Source organism: Pholis gunnellus (genome assembly GCF_910591455.1).
Source record: "Pholis gunnellus genome assembly, chromosome: 13".
Classification (NCBI taxonomy): domain Eukaryota; kingdom Metazoa; phylum Chordata; class Actinopteri; order Perciformes; family Pholidae; genus Pholis; species Pholis gunnellus.
In genome coordinates this window covers 11,009,570-11,023,428 of record NC_136540.1, presented here as the reverse complement: position 1 = coordinate 11,023,428, position 13,859 = coordinate 11,009,570, and the positions used below count along the sequence as shown (strand labels likewise).

The 13,859-nt window shown below is 42.6% G+C and overlaps 1 protein-coding gene across 1 annotated transcript; it reads left to right on the top strand.

Moving 5' to 3' along the window:
• Window positions 1–1,420: 1,420 nt before the first annotated feature.
• map7d2a (MAP7 domain containing 2a) lies at window positions 1,421–11,467 on the top strand (the record flags this gene model as incomplete). The annotated part of the gene is made up of 17 exons (XM_079172045.1): window positions 1,421–1,457; window positions 3,413–3,505; window positions 3,961–4,035; window positions 4,143–4,220; window positions 4,799–4,962; window positions 5,176–5,272; window positions 5,943–6,032; window positions 7,687–7,793; window positions 7,913–8,028; window positions 8,170–8,552; window positions 8,660–8,807; window positions 8,904–9,078; window positions 9,210–9,314; window positions 9,422–9,472; window positions 9,685–9,721; window positions 10,472–11,099; window positions 11,209–11,467. 17 exons carry the CDS (start codon window positions 1,421–1,423, stop codon window positions 11,465–11,467), a joined length of 2,643 nt encoding a protein of 880 aa, XP_079028171.1.
• Window positions 11,468–13,859: the final 2,392 nt, after the last annotated feature.

The window sequence follows — 13,859 nt, the reverse complement described above, 5'->3', positions numbered from 1 at the left end:
GATCTATGCAGAGTACACTTTATTTGAGCTTTTGGTCCAAAATACCTTTATCAGAGCAGAGTTATCCTGCAGTTAAATAGTGTGGCACCATATTCTGTAACCCATCAGATTCTGTGATCTTATTACAGATTTCAGAAATGACAAGGGCCTTCAGGTGCACAGCTGCTTTATTGTCCTGTCAAATTCATTTTTCAAGCTTAACCTCATATTAGTGCATATTCTTGAATTAATTTATTATCTGACTCACAGTAAACCTGGTATGTACTTCAAAAGAAGGAATACAAGTTGTTTTTTGGACTACATACAAAAATAATGCTGACATGTGTAGTCTGCAGTGCACTTTAGTTGATGGGCACTTAAAGACAATATTACATTCACTCAGTGCAGAGAGTTGGAAGAATGGGGAGCATTTGGGGGCCCGCAGCTCATTTCTGCCCCAGGGCCCTAAACCAACTGTGACCACTGCAAAGGCTTTTATCATGGTCAGATACTATCAAAGCTATATTCAAACAGGTGAATACATCTAAATGCTATGGATGGTTCACAAAGCTGTGATAGCAGAATGGTGCTTGGTGTTCAGACCTGTGTGTGCACCACTAACTCTAAGCTGTCAATATTTGTTCGATCAATGAGCTTTTTTTTATTCATGGCTCTCCCAGATTGATCTTTTTAAAAATGCAAACAGAAAATGCAACTGTACTGCTGCTAATAACAACAATAATGATAATAATAACAATTAATAATAATAATAATAATAGTTATTATTATTTACAGTAATTTTTTTGACTAGGTATCTTCAAATGAGATTTAAGAGTGAGGGGGACTAATCGAGACTTCAATACTTTCAAGGTAATCTGTGGTTAACTTCTTGTGTGTTATGATAAAAATCAAGTTAGGAAACAGTTAATTGTTGCATTAATGTACAGAGTGCAAACTCGACCTATAGGCGAGCACGCAGTGATTCTGCGTGTTGTCCATCTGCCTGTTGTTGCATTAAAGCCAGCTAAATTTGGTTTTAGCTGCGCGCACAGAGGAAGTCCCCCCCCCCACCCCCATCCACCGGTGAATTGCTGATGGCTCGTGTATCAGGGCGGGCTTATACGCTGCGACGCACAGTGTGTTCGGTCGGTAGTAAACTCGATTGTGTGCGCATCATCATCTCCGCTCCAGACCCTGCATCTCTCTCCTCCATTCACACACACACAAGACTCTCGTGTCCTGCCCGTCATCTCCAGCCTGCACAATGACCTTCAGATCATCTAGTTGAATGCTGTGTGGTTGTTTCTTCCCACTGTGGCTGCGCGTATTGCTGCTGCCGCGGAGGGCAACGTATACCTGTGCTGCATTGGCATCACTGCGGACTGTTTTGGGTTGACAGCACGTCCATTCATTCGAGTGTATTGTTCCTGTGACATCTGCTATGGCGAAAACAGCCACATCATCCAGTGAAATAGCAGGTGAGCTTGATGTAACGTGTGTTAGGTTTGGTATCATCGCGCTGTCGGGATCTGTTGTGTTTGCTCCTCGATTTAGAGCAGACTCATGAATGACGCAATTGACAAATCCACTGCTTTTGTGCATGATGCAGGCTGTGCGGTCATGATCCGGCACCACTGTTTTGTTTATTTTCTGAGGCTCTGAGCAGGTTCTTTTCAATGGAAGCAGGTCTAAAATGTGCACTTTTTTATTCCCTTTAGGATAAGCGCAAAACACCAGAACAGACGTTTTTTTTTATCACGAGTGAAAGTGAGCAAAACAGAACTGGGGTGCATCTTTTGTGTGATTCTGTCCTCTGCCATAGTTTCACATTTCCTCACGTGGGGATATCTGCATTACAAATGTAAGTCACTTTCAAGCAAAATCAGGCAATGTGTGTAGCCGTTTTTTGGTGATGACGTAACTCAATCGGATAAAAGGGTTCAAATGGGCAGAGAGAGGTCGGCTGGGTTGTTTCCTATGACACAGACCCATGGATTATACTGTGTATTTAGTTTGAGCATCAAACCATTTTGTGATGACTTTGTGGGTTGAAGTAATAAGAAATTGCATTTACCCTACGCTCTGAAAGAAGGAAAATCTCCCTGCAGATTGATAATCAAATTTGACACAATTATGAGTAACTCTATCCAGACAGGAGAAAAGAACTTCCTCTGTCACATTAGCTGCTTCATGGAGAAAGTACTGGAGGCATTTTATGTTGGAACAAAATCATCACTGTTTTACTTTTTGTCTATGCAATATTTTGTTTCTACAGCTTGTATTTTTTACAATATCATTGTTAATGTTACAGGATAATGTCTGGACAGCTCTATAAAATAAAGACATAAGAGAGTAGGAGGGATATTCCCCTCATAATAAAAGCTACCGTAAATAGCTACCACTGTCACACTGTTACTATACTGTAGAAATCAATAATATGTCATCTTGGAAAATGATAAATGTTAAGCATGATGAATATGTTAAGTGAAGTCAGTGGAAAAAGTTGAGGTCAAGTGAAAAAAACAGCTCTTCTGTCTGACATCAGCTCAACCACATTTAAAAGGCTGGCGAGTAGGATTTAGAGGAATTTATTTGCAGAAATAAAATAAAACATAACTGTGTATAATCACCTGAAACTAAGAATTGTGTTTTTGTTAGCTTAGAATGAGCCTTCGTTTCTACATATGGGAGCGGGTAATCTTCATGGAGTCCACCATGTTGCATCGCCATGTTTCTACAGTAGCCCAGAACGGACAAACCAAACACTGGCTATTGAGAGAGCCTTTTGTGTTTTTTATGTTACCTGAAGGCCACCAAAGTTCTCCGACATGCACGCTTGCAAAGGGAGATGTGAGCAGAGAGGTTCAGTTGGTTGCATTCTGCAGCCTCACTACATGCCACTAAATCCTACACACTGGTCCTTTAAGAGGGCCTCAGTGTTGTCTGCTCGGTTTTAGTATACACAATAAAAGCCCTGACTGAAAAGAGAGAAAATCACTTGATTAAGTGAGGCAGTTATTATGGCAGTCACATATTGATTCAGTGCATCTTAAACGTCTTTTTATTTCACGTGGCAATTTAGTGGCACGTCCAAGATTTTGACGTCATTATTTGGAGACTGTCATCAACTCTTAATCACCATATTACATAACAGATGTGTCTAATGCTTTATTTAATTCGTTTATTTCAACTATAAAACTGGTTTATAAGACATTTGTTCAACTATATCTGCTTCATATTAGTATATAGACTGATAAAGGTATCAGATTCTGACTTTTTACTCCAATTTAGATGACTATTATCCTGATCTCACTCTGGTTTCCTTCATCTTCTATATTCAACCATTTACAACCATTGTGATATTGATGTTGGAATAGCAGCTTGCTGTTTCAATCAATGCTCCTTGTATTCTTCTGTTTGTTTTGTGCGTTAGGTGAAAAGATGGCACCACCGTCCTTCACTCTACTTCCTGAGAAGAGATCTCCGACAAACGGTCACAGCTCTCCAGCACGAACTGGAAAAACTAGTGAGTAATCCTCTCCGGCTTTTGTCACACGATGTCCTCTTTCCTTCCAACTGGTTTCATCTGGATGAAAATGACTGACTACGCAGTTATTTGGATTATTACACAATTAATAAACACCCTTATATGACTCTGTAGGCCTATACAACAATCAGGACTGCTCTGTTGTCAAGCAACAATAACCGAAAGAGGCATTCAGCATGTGTGGAGTGACTATCACATCAAGGACAGCTTCCTCCCCGCTCCTGCATATTGCTGCAGTTTGCCCTTGGCATAGGGCTTGTTGGGCTTTTTGCAACAGAATGCATTTAACATAGAGCAGCCCCACACAGAGCGGACAAAATGTTTCCCTCTTCTGGTATCAAAGCAGCACTGCAGGTCAGTGCTCTGGTGCTGATGTCATTCCTCGTTAGACCAGGCTGACTGTGCTCTCTCTCCTCCTGTCATGGTGATCCCAGCTCCATCTAACACAGAGAGGAAGCCACAAATAAATGGACATGCGTCGCCTTCACACATCAATAACAACCATGCAGGTAAACAAAGTAAGTCTCTATGTTTTGCTTCCATTAAATTGCTTTTCTCTCTTTCTCCTTTCAATGTCTTTTGTTGTTGTTCTCTGACACCATTCTTCATCTCTCAGTTGTGGAGGGTTATATGAAGACAGACGACAGGATGCGATTAGCCAAAGAGAGACGTGAGGAGAGGGAGAAAGGCCTGGGTAGGTTATGTCCTTTTCTTGTGCAAATAAACAGGCTGATTTGTTTGAACTGAGAAAATCTGAAATGCCTTTAAATTCCTGTTCCGCAAAGTTTTTTGTCATGACATTCTTTTCTCCACCGTTTAATTGGTTATGGAATGACTTTGCTAGCCAGTATAAGTTGAGTCCACTGGCTTTTTGATATGATGGGCTATGTCACTTGAGACAATGGGACAGTAACATAGGAAAGTGCACAAAAGTAGGTCATGTAATCATGCAGTCCCAGCAGTTGCCTCATGATGACAAGGGTTTCTATCTACATGATAGTCTCGCGTGTGCATTGACAGATACAAACTCACTACACACATAGAAGTTCAGATAATACTGAAAGATGTGATTAAAGAGTGTTTAGTTACATGAAAAATACACTGGAAATAATTTTTGCAAAATAGTAAAACATCTTTTATTTCTTCCGTGGTATATATTCTGAACTCTACACGACCAGCCAAATAGTAAAAAGCCACCGGCAACCACACGGGACCATTAACTCAGATTTTTGTCCATGAAAGCTGGAGCAGAATTTATCTTGTCCCTTTCAGTGGCCAGGGAGCAGCTGATCAGGGAGAAGGAGCGCAGAGCTCGGCTACAGTACGAACGCACAGTGGAGGAACGCTGGAGGCGGCTGGACGAGCAGAGGCAGAAAGAGGAGCTCCGCAGAGCTGCAGTGGAGGAGAAGAGGAGGCAGCAGCTCGAGGAGGACAGGGTCAGCTGACTTAACAACAAAAATCATAATGAATCCGTCTAATCTCAGTATACGCTATTGCCTATCTCATTTACGATTGTGTGTGTGTGTGAAAGATACATAGAAGGATCGTTCATGTGCCTCATCCCTGGCAATGTGTAGAAATGACAAAAACACGAAGCCCATAGTGAGGTGACAGTGTTCCAAATAAGATCTCTGCTGTGTTGCGTTCAGGAGCGACTGGAGGCCCTGATGAAACGCTCTATGGAGCGCAGCCTTCAGCTGGAGCAGAGGACCAAACGCTGGAGCAGAGGCTGCCCAGCAGGAGCAGGTACGAAAGAGCTTACAGCTGCAAACAGAGGTGGTTTTTGGATACAAGAGGCATGGATGCAAGCCCGGAATGACCTGAAACTGATAAGCAGCAGGATATGGGAGAACAGTTTTTTCCAGAGGGATTGCATTTTGCTGTATTTCTGTGAGACACCACGACACAGTATGCGTGTGTGTGTGTGTGTGTGTGTGTGTGTGTGTGTGTGTGTGTGTGTGTGTGTGTGTAAAGGAGAGCCTTTCTCATGGCCTGATCATTGCTGATAGCCTGGCTGCTGAAGTATGCATGAGCAGAAATGTGTTCCTGGTTTCCCACAGAGACGGGATGGCGTTACATATCTGCACTGGTGTCCATGTAGCACTAAATCACACCGTTTAAACTGTGGTGGATGATTGACATAATGGAGGTGGGAAAACAACACAAAAATTATCCGTGCGCATGGCTGTCTGCCACTGTGACATTTACGATAGCCGCTGGGGAGTCACCACAGTTGGAGATTTTCAAAGCCTACTCATCGTAGCTTTAAATCCGACCAAGAAAAGGCATTACATCACACCATCCCTGCTGGTATGTTAACTCCCATCCAGGTCTTGACAGCTGGATGAGGAATTGCCCAGATAAACTGTTCATAACGCTCTGTCTGCTCTGCTCTGCTCCGCCCGCTGCCTTATAGGTGACAGTGAGAATGCCCCACTCCCTTTCTCTGCTGCCTCCGCCTTTTCCCATGGCATTGCCTCCCCCCTTCCTGCTGTCAGCGAATCTGGTAAAGTTAAGCCCCCCCCTGACCCTCCCAAATATATCACCCCTCCTGTTCAACCAACAGTTACCATGTTTGTGTTTGTCTGCCTTTTGGCAAGCTGAAACTTAGACCAAAGGCAAACATGTTCTTCCTGTGATGCATGCATGTTAAGCTGCCCTGTTGTTGAGCCTCTGTGCAAGCGAGATGTAAAGTGCCTCTGCAGAGTACTCTCTGTGTTACTTAGGCTCTGGTGTGTTTGCTGTGTTCGTGCTCTGCTGCAGTGGCTTTATTTTGAGTCACTGTCACAAAATGGAATAGCAACACTGTGGAGACAGGCTTCAGGGATGCAAATTAACAGGCACATGTTATCGGTGCAGGAGCATTTACTGGCACATATTCAAACTATAATGTAACCTCATATTCATCTCCCTAACTTTATTCTTCTCTCTCTTGAGAGGCAAACTCTGCATTATGTCTGCAAGCAGGCCCAGCATGCAGGAAAAAGAGGACAATAAGAAAATGCAACAGCATCGGCTGAATCTTTTCAGCAGTAACATGTTTTCCTCCGTTAATTCGTCCCCTTCAGCCTGGTTTTCCTGTATGTCCTGTAAGAACACATGTTCAGTATATATGACTCTCTTTCAAATGTCCCTGGAAGTCAAACTGCGGATTAGTTTCCCCAGATTAGTAACCTCTCACAAATTACAAACAGCCTAAAGGACAACAGATCAGAATGACTTGAAAATCTCAATGATCCTGAACATTAGAAGTATTATTTTCAGCTTGTAGATGAGTCAGAAGTATATGTTTCATATTCGGTAACATATCTTTGAAAATGAAAGCGGCTGAGTGGTGATGACTCCGGGTCCCTGGAGCAGACGGTTTGGGGGATTAATCGCCCATGACCTAGAATAGACATAAAACAGACACAGATACAGCCCTCTCACTGAGAGGGCTGTAGTCTTTGGAGATTACTCTTTACAGATGGTGACAGATGGATGAGAAGTTACAAGAGATGGCAATAAGATCTTCGTTCTGTGCGTAGGGCCTTTGCTTTTGTGATTGTGAGTTTGAAAAAAGGTCTGTGTGTGTGTGTGTGTGTGGTTTTTCATTTGCTGTCATTGTTTTTGGTGTGGCAAAGAGAGATGTGTGTGCTTGCATGACACTGCATAGTAGCATACAGACTCAGGATTAATTCCTAAAGATAGCAGTGGCATTAACACACCCCATTTTGTCTGACGGTTGGTTGCATCATTTAAACAGACTGGCAGTTAAAAGACAAAGACATGTTCAATAGCAGACCCTCAGTCAGTTCTAATCCAATTCTGGGAAATCAATGTCCTCTTTTTTGGCAGAATCAGATCTAAACTGTGTCCCTCCAGGACAGAGGTGCTCTTTGAAATATTTTCTAGATTTGAGCTACAAGTTTGCAGGTTTTCTACCCAAAAAGCTGATTAGCACAACTTCAACCAAAGAAGATAAACCGTAGCACTCAGTGGACCATGGATGCCTGTATCCCTTATACATGTATACCTTCTGACTTGCAACAGACCTGCCAACTGACTTTGGGTGCAAAACATGAGTCTGTAAGCTTCGGCTGGGTGCAGCACACACTGTCCAGTCAAGCCCTCCCCTGTCACTTTGAGATTTCATAAGAATGGTGTTTGTCGTCATGTAGCGCCCTGCAGCCCTCACAGGTCACCTTTCCGGGGCTCCCTGAACCCCGCAGATCACAACAGAGCTGGACTTCAGGGAGGCTCTCAGTCCACTCCCAATACCCCCAAGGTCAGACCTCATGCATGTGCTCTACCTGGGCATACAGTCATAACATCTGTAAGAATCAAACACTAATGAATACGAGCTGCAAGATGTTATGTATTAAATCACTCTAACACTGCTTACAGAAAGAGCGGCTGCGCAGAGAGAGAAGAACTGCATCTCCGGGTTGTGGATCCCCTTTGAGAAGATCCGAATCCCCTGCGAGTGTCACCAGGCACTTGGCTTGCCCATCTACCTCAAAGTAAGATTATTTGTTTGGTAAAAGGCGGGCAGACGCTGCTGTCAGCAGGGAGCATTACCTTGTTCACACAGCATTATTTTAACATATCTCTCCTGTCATGAAACACTTCATTCTTAAGCCAAAAATCTATCTTGTGTGCAGGCTGGCATCTAAAATGCGTTCCCATTCTCCGAGCAATGCACATCAGTACCATTACTCTCCTACAAGACAACGTTCAAACCTGTCACCGGATGATAGGAAACCAGAAGACAAGCCGCTGGAGAGAAACGGAGAACACTCCAAAGCGGTGAAAAAGAATACCGACATCAACAGCACGAATCCTTCTTCACAAGATGTGAAAAATGTGGTCAACGCTGAAATCACTAAATCCAAACCATCTCAAGGAGAAACCTTGGATAAGCATCTCAGAGCTGACACATCTGAAAAAAACCAGGCGCCTGACAAAAAGGACCACATGTCTCCCAATGTGGATTTCTCAGAGAAGAAGATGCAAAGCAACGCTGAGGATGGAGACAAGAAAAAAGGTGGACTTCATTCAAGTGACAGCAGAGTATTTGTAACCTTACACTGCATTAAGATTTAGAAGCACACTTGGATGATCTTACCCCAGTCTTTTCTGTGTGTTTGACAGAATCGGCACCATGTGCGTCCACGGGGAAAGTGGCAGCTGGCACGACAAACGCAGAGGAGGCAACCAGGCTGCTGGCAGAGCGAAGGCGTCAGGCGCGAGCTCAGAAAGAACTGGAAGAGAAAAAGCGGGAGGAAGATGAAGAGGAACGGTGAGTTCATTGAAGAAATTATGAGTAAGAGGCTGCAACGCTTTGTCTCTGGGATTTAAGTCGTTGAATGTTTTCAATAAGTGTATGTACCATCAGATACAGGGAAGAGCAGCTGAAGAAGCAACTCGCACAGGAGCGGCAACAGCAGGAGGCAAAGACTCAACAACTGAAGGAAAAGGGGAAACATGAGGAAGATCTTAACAAGGTGAAACAAGAAGAGGACAAACGAAAGAAGGAGGAGCAGGAGCTCCAGAGCCAGATGGACAAAGAGGTGAGAGATGATATGAGGCAGTTGTTTTTTGCCCTGTCACTGTATGCATTGGATTTAGATTTTTGGTCGATTCTATGTGAATTTCAGGATAATCTTTGGCATGTTGTGTGAATTGTGCTCTGTCTTAACAGAAAGAAAAAGCCCAAGTCCAAGCTCAGGAGGACTTAGAGCGTCAGCGGCAAGACAGAGAACTGCAGGCGCAGCAGGAAGAGGAGGAGAGGCAACTGAGAAAAAAGGTCATTTTAATCATTGCACGTTGACTGCATGTTGCTCTTGAACTATTTGAAACTCTGAATTCTGGAAAGTTCACCCAGTGATTGATTGTTAATGTATTTTTTTTCAGAGAATCGAGGAGATCATGAAGAGAACTAGGAAGGGTGAAGCTGACTTGAAGGTACTGTGAGGGACGCCCCCTGTTCTCGTAGAGTAGTCCCGCTGCCTTTAAGCACCTGCTGATCATGTGATTTTTCAACTTTAATTTATTATGACTCTGACTTTCTGTTGTTATCATCTTTATTAAATTATTTTGTTGGTGATACTTTGGTTTTGTGTCCTGATTACCACAAACATTGACTTGATCGTCTCTGTTCTGCATTGAATCAGAAGGAGGAGCAGGTGGAGACGAAGCCTGTCTCACCACCAGGTTAGTATGTTACTCAGTCGCCCCTGCCAAAACTTACGTTTGCTTGCTGCCCCTGCTTTCTCTACCCCGCTCTGTATGCCTTGCAGCTGTAAAAATGCAAACAGGGCATGTATTGGTTATGATGGGATTTATTAATTGGCTTATTTAGCGCATGCACTGCAGTAATGTAAATTTTTATGACTTGGCTTGTGTGAATTCTCAGTAGAGGACCAATATTCTTTCCAGCATTCTTGTTATTTTCTTGTTATGCAATAATTCTAATGCATTGGCAGAAGGATGAACAGCTATGACCCTTGTCAACCAAGCAACTTGTTTGTTCTCTGGGCCATTCATTTAAAACCATCTGGTGGACGATATGCACTATTTTGTATAATATGGAGCAGCAGCCAAGGACTTTCCTCTTGGTGCTGACAGGGCACCTTTTAATGTCGAGCAGTGTCCTGGGACTGTAAAATTAGCCGCTCTTGAAAATGCCCTTGGAAGATTCATTCAGGGACTGCTCTGCGAAATGTGAGCCTCACACTTTATTTGGAGTGTCCTGTGTTTAAATCTCAACTGATTTGGGTTTGACAAATGAGCCAAAGTCAATATTTAGCATGAACATGTCCAGTAATTATCCTATTAATATGTGGCTTCCAATATTACTGCTAGCGGGAATAGACTTGGGTCGACTCAAATGAAATCCAGTTGATGTTAAATGGACAGTCCAAATAAAGTGAAGCCCACTGTGATGTTTTTCATTCTCCGCAGGTGAAGTAAAGACTGTTCAAACTAACGCTCAGGTGAATGAGCAAACGATCAAAAAGGTTGAGTTTCAGGTTAAAGAGCAGGTCAGCATGAAGGAAAGCGTCCCGGTGAAGAGAGAAGCAGCAGCACAGATGGACAATCAGAAGAGTTTGCAAGTTAAAAACAACACCCATCAAGTGACACCGACACACAGTGTTCCTGACAAGAGACCGGACACCAAACAAACCAGCGAAGAGCACGGCAGCCAACTTAACAGAGAGGCCAAAGCCTGTGTTCTCAAGCAGCAGGAGAGAGTGGTGGAAATGAATGTAAACAAGCAGCACAGAGCACATGTTAGAGCCGCAGACCAAGCTAATAAAAAGACGACAGCAGATGTCAACCAAAGGGAGGGCGGTATGATGAACGGAGCGGTTAAGGGTGAAGGAAGTGCCTTGAAGAGAAGCCATCTAACTGCTGAGGTAAGCAAACAGCAAAGCCAGCATGTGTCGACAGCTGCTAAAAGAGGGGAGGTCATCAGACCCTCTGTGGCGCCCCTGTCGCTGGGACACCTATCACCACCAATCATCAAGCTGGAGCCCCTAGATGTGAAGAGTATGGGGTCATATGATGAGGTGCAGTCCATGGAGGTAAGGTGAGTCATCAGGTAACCCTGTATTATTATTATTATAGAGGTACTGACCACGTGGTCTTCGAGGACACAAATATTACATGTAATTGCTTTCTTTATTATGATATTCCAGCCCCGCTTCAAAAGAGGAACTGATTTCAATCCCAAAGTTCTCGCCAGTCAACGAAATCCAGCACAGCAGCGTGAGCAACACCCGGGCTCTCGAAGACCTGATCGACCTGACAGGCAGCGTCACCTATCCCAAAATGTCCTCTGAAGGCAACGTCGGCGACTGCAACAAGAACCTCATTGAGGGTGTTGTTAGTCCCATGGCGGACTCAAAGCTCATTGTGATGTCGTCTCCGTCCTCAAATAAACTTAGCATCCAGTAGTCCGTTAATAATCTCTCTCTCTGTTTCTCTCTCTCTCGCTTGCTTTCTCTCTTTTTCCTTCTCTCTCTGTCACACAATTACACTCACGGGACGTCACATTTTGAGTGTGTGCCCCGGGGTCACTACATTTATGGGAATAGAGCCATAGACATTGACTTAAAAATAAACTGCAAACAATCACATGCAATATAAAGAAAACAAATATTCTATATTCTAATCACGTAGCAACTGACAATTTGAAAGTATGTGTGAAAGATTTAGTTTAATCTACACAAGTGCGTTTGCTGGATGAGGCACATGTGAGGGTCCGGGAGAGAAGCTGTGTCTGGACTTGTGAAATATTTATGAAAAAAGACAGGGTTTTAAATACTATAGATATTTAGGAAACACACTATTGCTAATGTATGGTAAGAATCTCTAATGTTCTCTGCACAGATTCCTCACTGGGTCTTCAGTCTAGGAGTACCAAAGCTCAGAGCATTGACGACAGCGTTTATACCTCTACCTTTCCACGTGCCCTCTTAAGCCTTTAAATCGAATGCAATGTTGCTGGGAAAGGCATGACTATTTCATTTTCCTGTTAGCCTCATTTTTAATACTACCAAAATGTCTCTCCAAGGTTATGTTGTTCGTGCATGTGTTGATGATTGATTTGGCTGGAATTTAAAGGATGTATCTGGCTAACTAGACTCCAGCAGGACTATACTCCTCGTAACCCAGCAAGGTCTGACCGTGGGATTGTTATGAGATGATTTATCCTTTTTTTAATCTTTAACTGGGACTTTTCTAACTGCACGTAAGTGAGGAGGAGGATTCCAAAGTGTGTCGACTTGAATATTCGAACATTGAGAAAATCAGGCATCAACACAAATGATGGCACATACCTATATTACATGTTTGCTGCAGACTAGAGTGAACACTTGGACTCTATTGTGAATGTACAGTAATTGCATTCATAAAAGCTTATTTACCTTCTGTGATTCCATGGATTTCCAGCGATGAAAATAGTGACAGCTGAGCAGCTTCATGTCATTTAAAAGGTTTTCTGTTGGTGAGCCTTGCTATGTAAAGGGTTTTCAAGGCACAGCGCTAATGGATGCATTAATCTATTAGACATACAGTACATAGATTCCAATCAATAGATATCTGGCGGTTGATGTGTAAGACTGAAGTGCACTGTGGCAGGAATGTTTGCCGAACAATCAACTTGTAAGTGTGTCCTGTAGCTATAAAGATGCGGTTCAAGTTTTTTCTCCCTCCATCATCTGTGTGGTCCTGTGTAGGAATTATCCAGCCGGCTCCTTTAACTTCTTGAGATTCATAAAATGACTGATCCTTTTTCATTTTCTGTGTCTACATGTGATTACAGTAGAGATGCCTTATGAGGGACCGATTAGTTACTGTTTTTTTTTTGTGCAAACCATTTTACTGTCTTCTGAATGCGCATCTTTTCTGTTTAAGCTACTGGGATTGTTGTGTGCGACCTGTAATACTTGATCCCTGGTTGGAAACGCTTCACCTGTGCCATGCTGCAGAAAACAATTATACCAATAGCGTATATACACATTATTATGTCATTATAAAGGGGCATTTAGATTTGTCTTCCTCAGACAAATACAACATCTGGAAAAACAGGCGATTTAATCTTCTTAAATGAAGTAGTGTTATATGTATGTTGCATACAATATTTGAAAGGGAGGATTGGCTGTTAATTTTCATATTCAAACACTGCTGTTTCACATTGACTTAAGTTATGCTTTTTTTTTTTTAAAAGGGGACTAATTTGAAAGAAAAGCAAACAAGTATAAATAAATGATACAGTATATACAACCACTTCAAAAAGTATTCATGTTTGCTCACGCCCATATTTCAGAACAGTCTTTCACAGTCAGCTTAACTCTTTAAATGATGTAATTACTGTAGACTTTGTGCATGGTTAGCATGGTCATAACAATGTTATACGAAACAATAAAACGTGAAATTGGGAAGTCTGTGTTTTTGTTTGTGTGTTAATGTGTGTTTGTGTTATTAAGCAATTAAAAAGGGGAGAAGTTAATGGCATCGGGCACACAGACATGAAGTGAAGAGATGGAAGAAATCACACCTACAGATGTATTGTTGTTGTCCTTAAATACAACAAGCTAAAACCAAAGCTGTCTGATACAACAGCCCTGAATTAATCCTGCAGTATAGCCTCATGAAGTTTTTGTTCAACGGTTGTAAAGGAGGTGTTGTTTCAATAAGAGATGTGTCTAAACTACAGTCTACCCATGCTGATATAAATGGGGTAGATACAATATAATAAGATACATCCTCAACACCCAACAGAAACTCAATATCTGAAGGCTAAAAACCTTCGTGGAAGTGTGTAGACCGTGCTTTACGCACTCCG